Source organism: Tauraco erythrolophus, chromosome 6 (assembly GCF_009769465.1).
Source record: "Tauraco erythrolophus isolate bTauEry1 chromosome 6, bTauEry1.pri, whole genome shotgun sequence".
Classification (NCBI taxonomy): domain Eukaryota; kingdom Metazoa; phylum Chordata; class Aves; order Musophagiformes; family Musophagidae; genus Tauraco; species Tauraco erythrolophus.
This window is the reverse complement of record NC_141470.1, coordinates 61,163,598-61,179,604: the sequence shown is the minus strand read 5'-3', so window position 1 is coordinate 61,179,604 and position 16,007 is coordinate 61,163,598. Positions and strand designations below refer to the sequence as shown.

The 16,007-nt window shown below is 40.8% G+C and overlaps 1 protein-coding gene across 2 annotated transcripts in view; it reads right to left on the bottom strand.

The window, feature by feature from the left end:
* Nucleotides 1–3,828, bottom strand: part of WDR20 (WD repeat domain 20) — a 36,356-nt gene extending 32,528 nt beyond the window's left edge. Inside the window, exon 1 of one of the 2 annotated variants that reach the window (XM_086614000.1) lies at nt 3,519–3,828. In XM_086614000.1, coding sequence (XP_086470126.1) covers nt 3,519–3,799 — 281 coding nt within the window. In that variant the 5' untranslated portion in view covers nt 3,800–3,828. The remainder of the gene's footprint in view (nt 1–3,518) is intronic. The other variant, XM_086614001.1, reaches the window with a different exon arrangement.
* Between the last annotated feature and the right edge of the window lie 12,179 nt (nt 3,829–16,007).

Here is a 16,007-nt window from a genome sequence, read left to right as displayed (position 1 = left end):
CTGCTTAAACACATCCAACCTTAAAGCCAAAGTTAAGGAGGACTGAAAGGGAAATCCCATTGACACTCAGTGCAGTTGAGAATAACGATATACTTACACAAGTAAAGCAACCACATCTCACTCCATCACAGTTTAATTTCTCCGTACTAAACTATAAGTTCATTTATTTTTTCATGGATCCAAATCAGAAAGCAGCAGTTTTCTGGAAGCCTGCATTGCCTTATTAACACAAAGAGAGCTGCATAAGTTTCATTATAAAAACAACAATGCACTGGCTTATAACTGATATGCTTTCTACGACATGGAAAGCATGCAAACATGGCAACGGTAAAGTTTAGTGGAAGCATGAAACAGTAAAAACACAGCTTCCTTTTTAAAGGGGCAAAGAACAAAATTGGGAGAAAATACCTTTTTGCTTCAAAAAATTCTCTAAACACAGCTTGAGATGCTGTCCAAAACTCTCCCTTGTCTCTCCACCAAACTATCATCATTGTCTCTCAGTACTCCAATCTCCACACCACTGGCCTGGACACTAGACATAACTTTTCAACCAAGTTTCTTGGAAAAAGGATCAAGGTTAAAGAAACATCCCTGGAAACATTTTTTTCTTTATACAGGTTAAATACCCTAAACAGAACACGCACACTAGCAGTCTACTTAAAAAGATGACTTACAAACTAGATGTAGCAGATGCGACGTATTTATGATTCAAGGGAAACTTAAAGAAGAAAGCTTAGCATCATTGACTTCAAGAAATACCATTTCAAGTGGTATATCTGACTCAATAATACCTTACTTATTCTTAAGTGTAATTCATGGCTTAAGTGTGACTCTTACTTGATATGTACTGATCTGCAATGGATTACTGATGCAAGAATTACCTCAGTATCTAACAGACACAGTTACTTAAAATAAAAGTCCTGGTGGTTCTTTAACTAATTTTAGTAAAAATATAGCATTTTCTTAACAAGAAAAGCAGCAGACCTTAAAAAACAAAAGATAAAAAAAGACAAAATCATAGCTACCCGATATATACACAGCACAGCTTCATTAAATTCAACTTATACTCTAATATTCTATTATAACTTAGCCAAAAAGAAAATGATAGTCTTAAAGTAATTAGGGAAATTTTATAAAGGGATACTTAGATAATTATGAACTAACAGTTAAAACTGAAGTTATTAGCATCTGTATTATGCAGAAGATCACAAATAGGTTGGTCTTCAGCAGATAAAATCCCTCTCCCCTTCCCGCCCCCAGGAACAGGAAAGTGTGCAGAGTTTGATAGTTTGTCAAGTTTAAGGCAGAACCACATACTGTCAATTTAGGTAACAATAGCTCTCCTCCTTTTACGATACCCACAAGATATAACTTTTGATTCTGAAGAGCTCAAATAATCAGTTGAAAGACCGTCAGCCTGTTCTCATGTCAACTTTGTACACAGACAAAACAGTGACTTCCAACTGAACAGTTTCAAAATAAATTCCAAAGAACTAAGCATTACGAGTTTAAGAGAGACCATCTTCCCCATTCTCATTTACAGCATTTTCCTTAAGTGTGTTTCAAACTATTTCAGTTCTTTCTCTAGATTCACTTTACTGAAGTTAATGTATTACACATATAGAATATACAGTGTACGTTAAATTGTTAACGCTGTGAAAGGTCATTGACGTGAACTCTGTTCTAACAACGCTTGTTTTGCACTACTCAGAGGAAAAAAAAAAAAGTATTTAACACCATAACAAGCACACCTCAAAGCTCACAAGTTAACAATTTGACAAACCAAAATTTTCTCAGTTACTGTGTCACGCCAGCAGTTTGTAGCATCTAAACCAAAATTAAAATACTAAATTCAACACGATTTTTATAATTTGAAAAAAGTTATTCAGTTCCCTATTTTCCAGAAATCGCAAGCTTTAGATTTTTGCTTTTCAGAAGCGTGGCAAGAAATGACTAAGACAACTTGCAGAATCACATGTACCACTACTAAACTACATAAAGGCCTGCTCTGTAATCCAAGTGAGAGAACTCTGCAGTTACTTCGACCAGAGAAACGAACTTCAGATATCAGAATCCAAACATGATCATCATTTAAGATACAGATTTTCAGAGATACTACCACCCACAATACCTTGTAAATCGCAAAGATAGTAACTGCTAATAAATAGCAAATACTGTTTGATACAAAATACTCACTGCATGCTCAAAGAAACTATTGTCCAAGTATTATTTGAAACATAATGAGATTATTAAGATTCATTAAGGGGTGGAACTAAAATCCATACGCACACTTCTCCATATAATTATACAGGACATATCAGATCTATCAAGTCACAGTCAACAAATAACGACATGTTTTATGCTCCAGTTGGTGCTTACATTTTATACTGAGGAGGAGGGATATGGGCTCTACCTTAAGACACAGTAGATTCAGGTATAATTCCTTGCTCATCTACAAGCCTCCTGCACAGCCTTGCGTATGTCACTAGTTCTCTGTGCCTTCATCCCATGTTGAACAGTGTGCTAAGAGTAGGAAGATTTCAAGGTACTCACATTATGGCAGCTGAGTCCCAAGCACGTAAGATAATGAACACCCACTTTTCGAAACACAAAATAGAAAGCTGATAATCATTACATCTGTGTTTACATGTATTAGGAGTGACATATGTTCACTTGGCATGACAAATTCTGAATCCTTCTCTAAATTCCGTAAAATCAAGGACTTTAGGAACAAGAAGTAGAAAGGGTTTGTTCGTAAACATGGTGACCTGAGAGAGCAAATGCACTGTTAGTCCTACATCAAATAATGACAAGTAAAGAGTCTCTCTCAAGTGCATCAATGATTCTTTCCTGTAAAAGCAACTCTGTGTTAATTATTTGACATCTAAAACTCAGCTTATTGCACTGCTCCCATTTAGAAACAACCCTAAAATCAGTTCACACTTCAAAGCCAAAATAGAGGCCTAAAATCACAGTGAATACTGTAGTCATGCAGTCAAAGCTAGAAAAATCCTGGAAGCAGGGATGTGACACGACCGTAATCACACCAGGCATTAGCGTCCAGCAGACTCAGGCCTGAAGCAGCAGGTGAAGGAGGCCTAGGGTTGTCTTGCCAATGGAAAGCCATCTCTCATTCCTGTATGCCGAGGGCCCAAGCGATCAGCCGCATCCCTCCAAAGGGCCCATACACATCTCCCTGCCGTTGCTGACACCGTATCTGACGCAGCCCACGAGCACCGAGCCAGCGCCGGTCGCCCCACGCAGCCCTCCAGCCCCGGCCCGCGCTCCCCCTCCCCGAACGGCCACCCGACAGAGCCACGGAGCCCCAGGCCCAACCGGGCCCCGACTGAGAAGCCGCCAGCTCCAACGCCGCCGGGCAGGGGGCGAAGGAGAGGCGGCCCGGCGGGGCGGCCTCTGCCCCCCGCCCACGGAGCAGCCCCCCGCAGCGGGGCTCCCACATCCCGCCGGCAGCCGGCGAACCCACGGCGGGCGGGCGGCCGGCGCGGAGCCCCCGCCACTCCCCCGCAGCCCGGCGGCTGAGCCCCGGTACCTTGCGGACCCCCTTGTAGATGTAGAAGTAGAGCTCCCGGCCCACATTGAAACAGAGCCGGTCCCCGTTGCCGCTCTGGTCGTTGACGTTGACGAAGGAAACACGGACCGGGTTGGAGCCCTGCGAGTTGAAGGGCACCCGGTTAGGCCGGCTGTACTCCGAGTGGCTCAGCAGCTTGTACAGCCCCTCCCGGGTGGTGAACTGGGTCTTAATCTCGTTCATCTCCTTCCCTCCTCCCTCCGCCGCCATCTTGGAAAGGAGTATTCATCCTGCCCCAGTGCCCGGATGTTGCCACTGCGCAACCGCCGCCGCCGCCGCCGGCGCTCGCACTGCCCTGCGCGGAGGCGGCCACGCAAACGGCGTAAGGGGGAGGAGCGGCGGCGCCTGTTTACTGCGCTTCTGCGCACGCGCCGGGCTGCCTGCCCTTGAGTGGGCCCTGGCGGGGAAGGGGCGGGGCCTGGGGGGCGGGGCGGGGCCTGAGGGGCCGGGCGGGGCCTGCGGGGCCGGGCGGGGGCCGCCCGGGGGTGGGGTCGCGCCACATGGAGCGGGAGGGCAGGGGTTAACGGTGCAGGGCCAGTGCTGTGGGGGACGGGGAGAGAAGGGGGTCGGGCTCCGGCTGGTGGATGTGAGGAGGGGCTTGGCAGTGTGCGGGGTGAGGTGGTGACGGCCACCGCCTGCGGTGCCGAGTGGAGTCGGAGGGGTGTCAGCCGTTTCGTTGGGGTGATGGCTCCTGGGTGAGAGCCTCCACCGCGGGGCAGCCAAAATAGGGTGCCACCACCCTGGCTACGTTCATAGGCTCGTTTTCCTTGGCCGTGGCCAGCTTTGTCCACAGGTCACTGCCGGCACACCTGCCGGCTCCTGAAAGCCTTGTCAGATGGGGTGGCTAAACCCCGCTGGGACAGTCCCGTGGGTGGGCCAGTTAAGAAGAGACAGCAAATACAAGTGTGCAGCGGTACTTCGATGCTTCGTGTCAAGGCCATGCTGCCCCTGAAGGAGATGGTACCACCATCCCTCCACCTTTGCGCCAGCCTCTCATCTGCCAGCTGCACACGGAGCCAGGCTGGGGAGTTGACCTGAAATGTTAACCTGAAAAACTGGTTGCCGGATAACTCACTTCATTGTTCTGATTATCGTGCAACTATACAACCAGCTGTGTTGCACAGTAAACCAGATCGATGCCAGAAGGAAGTGACACAGGGTTGGAAAGGATTGTTTTCACTGCGCAGGGAGGCAGGACTGTTTCTTTTGGCAGCAGTTTCACCTTAAAGAGTTTGTCTAACTACAGCCTCGTGATTGACTCAAGCTAGTCTAAGACTGATCTCCAACTGTAAAAAAGGGCTTTGACCTCTCCTCTGTCTTCAGGTACGTATTTCCATTACCTCCCTTGCATCAGTTCTAGTAATCATGCAACCAAAGGGTGAGTCAGATCCACTCGGAAACTAACACACACAAAGGAATGACGAGTTCTCAAGTAAGGAAACTGTTGATCAGCAACCAGGCTGATCCAACTCATCACAGAATTGCTAGAGCCAAAATAAGGAAGGAGTTGGGAATATGCAACTAGGGGAAGATAAGCAGCACAGAGTTAGATCTTTTTATTGTTAATAACAACAAAAAACACTTTTAAGGTATAGTTTCATGCTGTAGCTGTTGTTTCCCTAGTGTGGCTGCTACCAAAGGGGTTGTCCTGTTCTCCTTGTTCTTGACAGTGACTATCTGCTGATGAAGTCTGCTGATGCTACTTCCTTCATCAGCACAGTGCTCATCTGACCTCAGGAGGAGCCATTTCTGAAAAAATAAATGAATGGAGAATTAAACTGCCTGCAAACATGAAATGAATGGGTAAAACGAAAAACACTGACTGTATAAGGGAGTGGATAAGAATGCATACCAGAGCTAGAGGGAAGCAGGTCATCCTTTTCATTCCATTAGGTCAGCTCAACCACAGAAGTCCACTCAGACTCCAGGGGGTTAAAGGGATTTCATTTCAGAGAGATTTCGTTTGCAGCTAAATACTATCTTGCTGCTGACCATCAAAATATTAGTACAAGGTAGCTGAGACACATGAAACAGCCAGAGATTTCCAGGGTAACTCATGCGGAATAGAGTATGTATCTGAGTGAATATCTGAACAAGTACAGATAATCAAACTTCCAAAAGGCCAGGTATTGAAGCCTTGCTTGAAATTCTTAAGATAAAGCACATCAATAATGACCAATAGATCTTGTCAGCGTATCAGCCAGCCCTGCCAGATGGTGTTGATGACCTCCTGAAAGCATATGAAGTAGGTGAGCAGACCTCTTGTTTGAAGAAATTGTTCTAAGAATTATTGTCTCCAGAGTGGTTCTTTCATGCAGAAATTTCATGAATGGATTTACAGAGAGAAGGTCAGAATGTTTTCAGTCACCAAAAATAAATGTTGCTCCAAGCAGGCACACTCAGTATGTCTTATTCATTACACACTGACAACATTGGATAGATCACTTGAGCAACAAAGCAGGCAACTTTGGTAGAAGGACCTTGTGGAATGCAAATCACACTGAAACCGCAGCAGGCCATATGTCACTGATGGAATGAGTGTGATCCAAAGACTAAACAAAGTTTAAAAGTACCTGGTTATCAGCAGTACATGGTGGTGCAGAAAGTCAAAGAATTGATGTAGTGTTTAACATTTACCAAGAAACATCAATAAAAGCTGCTGAGAGATTCCACAGAGAATCCAAGACAAATATTCATTTGAAAAACACAGCTGCAAGTCACAAGAACACTATTGTATGGCCCCATCAACAATACTCATCAAATACTTGGTTAAAGAATGGGAAAAAAGAGGTTACAGAGATAAGCCTTATGAAAATATCCTCTGTACCATTTGTAAATTCTTCTGTTTCAAGCTGACCAGATGATAGCTCTGAAATGATCCCATGAGAACATCTCTAGATGTGTTGTTTTGTATGCACCACACACCCAGTGAAGAGATATCAGTCAAAATCACTGCTGTATCATGCCATCTCACAAATGTTTTGGCAAATTGAAAAACAGACATGAGCAAAATTCCCCAACACTAATAAAATGGTGTAGTCCTTTGAAGCTGATTTATGCAGGGTATAAATTGTTCCTGTAGCTTTTTAAGATGTAGTATTAATAGTGCTTTTGCTGGCTATCAGGAAACTGCAGCCTTAAAATTTATGCAATAGAAGTACAGTTATCAACAAAACTTTTCTATGCTTGAATTTGAATGCCATCTGTTACTTCCCGAAAAGTGCAACAACTGGTATTAGAGATGCTTTTACCAGCTCTTCTGAGCCAGAAAAAAAAAAAAAAGAGGATGGTGACTGCACCCATGTTCCATGATACAAACAGTATCTGTTCTAGCATGAACTGCCTGCAGATTATGAGGCAGGAACCAGGAGACCATCTCTGCAGTCTGTAGAGTAGGTAGGTATCTCAAGTCTTGCCTGGACTTCTGATGCCAAAACCAATTTAGGCATTTAGTGTGTGACTGCCTTAAGAGTCAAAAGCTCTGCGCTGTGTTGAATTCTAACAAATTGTGAATGTGTGTGAATTACTAACGGACAGAGGCATATAGAGATATGTAAGCGACACATCTGAACTAGTGAAAAAGTTGATGCTGGTGAGGAGAATGGCATGCAAGTTCTGTTTACTATGGAGAGAAGAAAAAGAATTACAGTGTTGGAAATATGCTTCCAATGACTTATATGGACTTTAAAGTACATCTAACTTGCTTTCATCATGAGAAAATATTGTTTATGGCATAGTTTCATAGCTCCTTATTTACATTAAGAATCTCTTCTTAACCACTACATACATGTAACACTAAATACATGAGATAATGCATTACTATATGTGTTACAAAGGAAATGAGTGTTACCAAGTAAGTTTCTGCTATGCTAGAATACGTCGCATGTTGTTTGTACTCTCATCCCTCCTTGACAGCAAGAGCATGTGAAACAGCTTGTTTTCATAGCTGGGAGGTTTTATTACTTAAAATAAATGGATATTTTTAAAACCAAACATTTAGATTGAGGAAGGCGAGATAAAAGAAATCTGCTTTGCAGTTGGGATTGGATGACAGTGAACTCTGTTGGCTCTTTGGAAGACTTCATTTTGCTGTTTGCAATCAGCTCTCTGTAAGTTACCTCCTGAACAGACTACCTTACTTCCATAGTGAAGAGCGCTGTTCTTGTCAACAACAGTTCTTATCTTGAAGCTGTAGCTGTCCTGGAAATTATGTTCTCTGAAGATAACACTGAGATAATGAATTTAATTTAAATTCTATGAACAGCCAGAGAGATTGGTTTGATATGCCTACAAATAGCTTGTGTTTCTAAGATCTGCTACAGCATTATGTACTTGTCAAAACTCCTAAATATGGAAGACATCTTATCCATACATATAGTGTTGCTGTAATCCAGCTGAGGAATGACAAACCTGTGAATAAGTAAGGTCTGATTGTTGGCCAGCAGCAATGACTGAGTTTTTTACAAAACTGGAACTTCTAGACAGTGATGCTTACCAGTGCTGCAGTGTGAGAATATAGTGCCATGAAGCAGGCCAAGAACATGCATAAACTGCAGTCTGCAATACTCTTGTGTGTTTGTAACTTAAGCAACAAAAGACTTAGTACATAAATGCTTCAAAATTATTTTATCTTCCATCAGAATCAGCTCTTTCAGTCATCTGATTTTCATTGGGAAGCTTGTGGTTATCGTCTTACGATAATACATGGTAATGGATAGGTGTTGCAGACCAGTCGAGCAACCTGTAGTTGGTGTGAGCAACAGTTAGTTAACAGTCATCCATGCAAGAAAAATGGATGCCATTGTGTGATTTAAGACTCCCTCAGCAGAACAGGAAATAAGGAAAGCTGAGAAAGGTGCCCTTGGAAAGAATGGACTGTAACAGCCAAGAAAAGGGATGCATTACCAGCCTGAAACAAACAAGTGAGTAAGTTCTAAAAGATGACCAGAATCAAGAGCCTCTGAACATTTTACACTTGAGAGGTATGTGCATGGGTGTCTTAAATTTATCCTAGGTACCGGGTCATCTACCTAAATGATGGTGAGACCTTTCTCTGCTGCTTTGGTGTATTCGTCAAAGAGGGACTGAAAACCTGTTAGCACGTTCTACATTCCCTTATCGCCTTTCTCACATGAGGCGATATTATCTCAAACACGTTGCAGAGAGCTTCAGAAGTTGGGGCTCTTCAGCCTGGAGAAGAGGAGGCTCCAGGGTGACCTTATAGCGGTCTTCCAGTACCTCAAGGGGGCCTACAGGAAAGATGGGGAGAGGCTGTTCAGGAGGGCCTGTTGTGATAGGACAAGGGGTAATGGTTTTAAAATAGAGGGAGGTAGATTCAGGTTGGATATTAGGAAAAAATTTTTTACCATGAGAGTTGTAGAACACTGGAACAGGTTGCCCAGAGAGGTGGTGGATGCTCCATCCCTGGAGACATTCAAGGCCAGGTTGGATGAGGCCCTGAGCAACCTGATCTAGTTGGAGATATCCCTGTTCCTTGCAGGGGGGTTGGACTAGATGACCTTTGAAGGTCCCTTCCAGCCCTAACCATTCTATAATTCTATGATTCTATGATTCAGAAGAAGAATGGCTATCTGCTTTCTGTCCAGTCATAGGAGGAGATTCTTCGTCAGTGTCACAAGTGTAATTTCAGTTCCATGGTCTGAATGACTGTCTCAAAATTGTTTTAGATGAAGCATTGACATTTTAGATAGATGATCTTCTAATGGGACTTTTTATGAATTTTTCTATGAGCTCACTGACGCACAGGAGCTTTCAATACTGCATAGCACAGGCTGTTCGTTCAGTGCCAGTTGAATCATTGCACATTTAAAGAAAGGAGAGCTTATTTATCTGAATTATGTGCTGGCTTCGTTATGGTCATTATCATGGTCATGCTCGTGACTTTCGTTTGCAAGTCAAGAAGGGCGTAAGGTAAATTCACAAGTCTTCTGGAGTCCAGAACTTACTCGTATCTGGGAATTGGAAGACTGGCGAGTGGAAATGTGTAACTGTTTAGACAAAACTTTCCCATACAATTTTTCCGTCAAAGTGGGATAATTTTTTTAGGATAGGGATTTTGTCATCTACAAGACAAAGAAAGGTTGACTGAGGAGAATGAGGATTTATTACTATTTTGCATGTACTCTTATGTCATTATCCTATGTACCTTATAATTTCATCACACAAAAAAAATAATCATAAAAAATTATCAGCACTCAGGCTTTCAGCAGTCTAAGTGCCTGTCTAACTGGAAGTCTGACTTCCTCCATGCCTAATGAAACTTGTTCAGTTCCTCTATTTCCCTTGCTGCATATATAAAGTAAGTGATGTGATTACTAAAGAAAAGTGTGATTTGAAGATTACCTATGTAGAGTAGGCTCTTGGGTCCCTGCTTTTCTGGTTTACCTGAAACTATCATCCTTATCCAGCTCACACAATATTATATTCTTAATTAACATATACTTACCAGTACACATTTAATCAGGTGTGCACATTAGTGCATCAGTTGCCTCCATCTTTCTATGACCAAGTGCTGAGTATAACATGATTTATGTCGTTTCCCAATAGCTGTTCAGTCGGTTGAGTTAAATGCCAGCTGATGTCTATTTGTTCACTGTTATTTTCATATGTAGGTGTCGTGCTAAAATCAAATATAGGATAGATATATACTAATTCTTAATGTATTTTTGTCCCCTTTAACAGTAATAATGATAGAATTGCTTATTAAAGACATGGTAGAGAGCATCAGTCTGACATCTTTCACAGGCTATTACTTTCAATTTTCAAATGCTAACTTCTCAATTCAGCAATTTGACACAGGTGAGGATATCTGGTAGATGTGCTGGCATGCAGGGATTTTTTTAAATCAGCTAACGAAAACTTTACTGTGATGTCTAAATATGTTCAGAGTCTCAACATGAAACTAAATCTGGGAGATGGACTTAGGAGACAGGATCAGTCTCTATATCAGAGTATCACATGATAGGGAAAGCCATACACATTTAGAAGCTTTATATACTAAGTTTTACAACTATTATTTATATTTTTATTTAATGATAGGAAAAGCATAATATCTAGGAATTAAAGACAATATATACCCTTCCATTTTCCTATATGTGTTTTTATAGTTGTTTAGAGATTTAAAAAAAAAATAAAATAAGCAAGCCTGATCTAACCTACAGATTTCCTGAGACGGCTGTTGGTTTGTGGGGTGGTGATGAATGGCTGAATAATTGAACATATAATTCATAGAAAATCATTGAAACAAAGTATCTATTATAAATAATAGACTCATCGAGTGGGTTAACTTAAAAAACAACAACTTTTAAAAGAGCCTTCCAGTACTTAAAGGAGGCCTACAGGAAAGCTGGAGAGGGACTTTTTACAAGGGCAGGTAGTGATAGGACAAGGGGCAATGGCTTTAAATTGAAAGAGGGGAGATTTCGATTAGATATAAGGAAGAAATTTTTCACTCAGAGGGTGGTGAGGCACTGGAACAGGTTGCCCAGAGAAGTTGTAGATGCCCCATCCCTGGAAGTGTTGAAGGCCAGGTTGAATGAGGCTTTGGGCAACCTGGTGTAGAGGAGGGTTTCCCTGCCCATGGCAGGGGGGTTGGAACTAGATGATCTTTAAGGTCTCTTCCAACCCTAACCATTCTATGATTCTATGATTCTATGATTAAAACTTTTATGCCATATATATAAATATATATTGCTCCGTCTACCTATCTATGTATATTTGTTCAGTATGACTTCGATAGAGAATATTTATATTTGCTGTATTAGCCCCATCTGGTGAATTCTAACAGCATTGCAAACTAGACAGGCTCCATGCTGAACTCTCATGTCCCACCTCTTAGATGAGTAGCAGGGCTATGTAAATATGTATGTAAGTAGGTATGTAAGAATAATGCACTCTCAGCCCCTCTCTTGGCTTTCTCCACGCCTAAGGAGTCTTGTTCAGTTTCTCTCTACTCTGCTTCTCCTGCTGCATGTCTAAACCAACTGATGGTCTGATTTTTTTAAGAAGTGTGATTTGAAGTTTACTGACATGCTGTAAATTCTGCAGAAAGATGAGTGATGACAGCGATTCTTTTGCTGCCAGACTTGGCTGATGATGATTAGTTGCTCTGCTAAAGTAAGTTGAAATGTGGCTACAGTATGTTTCTTTCCATCCCATCCCTTTGGAAAATTCAAACATAATCTTGTCATAATTCTTCTACTCAGTCTAAATTACAATTTATTCTGTTTCTTGTCTTCTTTCCTTCCCACAGCTGTGACAGGAGAGAACTGTGGGCAAAATAAAACCAGGTAGTAGCAACACACAAGGCTCTTATGGTCTTTATTCAGAACAGGTGAATAAAGGGGCTGTTTAAGCATAACTTAAATAGGAACATTAAATAGGAGCACATCTTAAATAGGAACTCTGCATCTTTAGGTGGTTTCAGACTTGGTTACCATTAAATGAGCAACAGAAGGGACTTTATACTATAACATGTCCCTTCAATAATATGTGTTTCGTTGGACTGTTATTCTGACTTGAATGGATTATGATCAAGTCCATATTAGTCTCATCATTATACCAACTACGCCAATATCTCTCATTCTGCCAGAGAAATGTCAAGCTAATTCTTAAAATTAAGTAATTATCTCAGAGTGTTCCTATGCAGCTAGTGTTTCAGTTAAAGGAGAGTGAGAATCTCCATCTTTGTTATTTTGTGATAACTGTAAAATTTAAACTCTGGGATGTCCCAGAATGTAAATGGGAAATTAATTAGTAATAATAAATCAAAGCTTGTGGCGACTTTTCTTGCTTTATAATACAATCTAACATGACTACATTAAAAAGCCTACTAAATTCCTCTTGATTAAACAGTTATTCATCCTATTCTATCTTCGTCTTAAGTATGAAATTAGAAATCAGAGAGAAGTGAAAATCTAAAATATGCACTGGAGTATTAATAATACATCTGAAACAATAATTATATTTCACTGTCCTTCATTGTCAAGACATATATCCTAAATTACTTGTATTTTTTCACTCAGTTTAAAAAGCCATATGCCACAGTCAAGTATACGTGTGTGTATAAAATATACACGCAGTAAGGTTTCAGCTCTGTTTATCCTTATTAACACTGAATCTGTGCAAACTAAAGATCAGTCCATGGATGAAGAGGAGAAGACTCTTGCCTTCCAGGACAAAATAGTTGCTTATCAACACTTTCTGTTCCAGCAAGAAAACCTTTCCGAGGGAGCCAGTTTGCAATTCATTGGTTGCAAAAATTGAGCTGTTAATGTGACTCAGTTAATGTGACTCATACTGCCTAAGTTCATAAGTATATCCTGAGAATGCTCGAGCCTTCTGTTGTGGTCTGTGGACAAAATCAGACTCAGGGCCTTCACCGATCCAAACAAGCTGGATCCTGGGAATGACTGACCCGACAAGCACAGTTGCGCTCTGACCATGATGGATTCAGGCACAGGATGGCCAAAGCTGAGCTCATTACTACCGTGAGGTCCAGCAGCAGAGCTCTAATAGAAACATTGCTCGTGCTGGTGTCTCCAGGACTGGTCACTTCAAGGTCAGCTGCTTCTCTGCCTACCTGATTGCAAATGTGACTGTGCTCAAAAGCAAAAAGACAGGCAGTATATACGTCGCCTTCAATTCAAGGCTCTCTTGGTGTCGTTGATAATGATAAATGTTTGTGGACGGAATTTTTCTGTTCTGTCTCTTGTAGCTGGCTCATGTGAAATGAACATGTCGCAAAAGCAGCACTGGTACACAATCTGACACGACAGTATCTCTAACTTTAGCAGCAAATTTGCCCTGATTGGGTAATAACCATTGACTAAACTTTGTATAGCAAGAAAATGAAGATGGTATCACACAATACAGTACCACTGCTGCATTTCATTTTTAGTATGTATAACATTTAAAGAAAAAGGTCAAATTTAATGAACTTCTGCATTATAAACTCCCTCTTGCAGTTCATGTGTTGCTGTGTACTGCTGTGCCTCATCAGGGTTTTGAAAGCTGGAGGAAATATATGTTGAAATTGTATAATTGCTGTAGTTGTTGCATTTTTTGGAGTACAAAATAGGTGTAAAGCACCAGTTCATGATTATCAGGTAGTCAATGATGATTAAGAACTTATTACAATTGTATTAACTCTTAATTTCAGAAAAAGCTTTCTATTTGGCCATTTGTGCTGCCACCAAAACTCTGAGATTTCATTCAAGGGGAACATCCATGGCTGTAGAACAAAGATTATCCTAAATCCAAAGGAAGACCAAAGAGAATATTTGGAAGAAAGGCAAATCAAAGAAATTGTGCAGAAGCATTCTCAATTCATCAGCTGTCCAATTACACTCTTTATAAGTGCCTTGTTGGAGATGCTAATAGCACATGCTTTGAAACGCTAGTTGCATACCTAATGTTCTTGCACCAATCCCAGATGCTACCAGCACAGCATTAACTAAGCTGTCATTGTACTGTTAGCATTAACCTTTACAAGAAGGACTACATTACGATGTGTGATAATTTCTTGGTTTATTTTCCTAATGATCTCTTAAAGAGTACTGCCTATGTAGGATAAAGTTATATCATGTATCAGTCAAATCTAGATGCTGAGCTTCTCATTCACCAAACCAGAGGATGACTTATAAAGCTAACATTTATGTTAGTGAATATAGTAAGACACAGTTCATGCTTTTGTTAAAATCTGGGCTACTTGACCATGAAAATATGTTTTTGTAGCTGAAGGTATGAGTTAAGCAGGTGAAGCAATAAACTCTGAATGTGTATTTTATATTGATATATCCTAAAGTTGTACATTGGGAACAAAGAAATCTCCTGACATATTTAGATATGCTTCTGAAAGAGGTCTGGTTGGCACTAACTAATTAGTAATTCTGGCTTTTAAGAGCTAGGTATTACGGCTCTAGTTCCAAACCTGAGAATAGACAAGCAGAAGACAATTTGGAAAGGTACTTCCAATGCTGGGTGTATCAGTATTATTTCATTAATTTTTTACAGTTGGACTCAGTGATCTTTCAGGTCTTTTCTGACCTAAATGATTCTGTGATTCTATGAATTAATTCTACAAAACTACAAAGCAGAGTTGGAAATACTTCTCATAGGACCTGTAATGAAGGAAGCCAAGTCATCATGGTTATATTTGGTATAAGTTCAGAACTGTATTTCTGTCAGATGAAACAAACCTGGAATAGTTCTACAAAACTACAGGTAAGAAAGATATTTCATTTCAAACAAATGGTCTGAGGAAATACAACTTTAGATAAATTATTAGAAAAAGCAGCTATGCCCTGAGGAAGAAAAGCTTACTATCCCAATCCTTTACTGCCCCTTCCGGCAACTTAGCTTTGTAGATCTACTGTGAAGGATAGCAAGAACAAGGCTAAGAAGATGCATTCTGTCATTAGTTTTTTGTAGTTTTATTTTATAATAAAGAACTTTTCTAGTTAGAGTGAGCTTGCTGCTTTTATTTTAAAGGCTAAATATTTTAAAAGTAACTTGAATTTGACAAAATAAAGGTACTTGCACTATTCCAGACATATCTAATCCAAATAAAGTGGAGATGCAGATATCCTGGGCTGTCAGTATCTGAAACAGTTTTAAGTTTGTCAGTCATGGAAGCCGGTGCAGCTCCCACCCAGCTGAAAGAGCCATTCTGGAAGGCTTTTCCTCTCTCTTTTGTTTTGCCAATGATGAAAGAAAAAAGGCAGAAATATCTCCTGGCAAGTATCAACCAGCACCACTCTGATTAAGAAATAACCCGGTGACTTCTAGCAACTCTAGTCTGTCCTACTTTTACAATGTGAAGTGCTGTATAACAGCTGCATTATACTGACATGCATATTAGCTGGCTAAGAATACCCTCAGCTCAGCTGACTGCAAAGCAGGATTTCAGTATAAGCAGCCAAGTGACTCCAGGAGATTTGCCTCTGTATGGCAGGATGCATCTCTTTGAAAGAGATGAAAAACGACTTTCCCTCTAATTTACTCTGCCCGGTTACTGTAGCCTACAGATAGATTTGTATATGATTAATCAAGTACTTATATAGCTCTTGACAAAATTTCTCAAAGTATCTACTCACAGTCAGCTTTAATCAGGATTATTTTACTGCTACTACTCTTTTATCCAGCATTCTTTTGTGGAGAGAAAGCTGAGATTCAAAGCTCTCCTAGTTTTTCACAAGAAATGAATCTTAGGATCTGTCTGACACTGCAGGAAAATAACATTAAACTGTGCCTAACCAGAGTGTTCATCATGGATAGCTGTGAAGCCTTAATCTGTGATTATCTGAAAGTACTCCTCCGTAATTTTAGTACCTTATTTTTTCCCTAACAGTATCTCTCTAATAAAATGAAAGTACTGTCTGAAATATGAAAAAAAAAA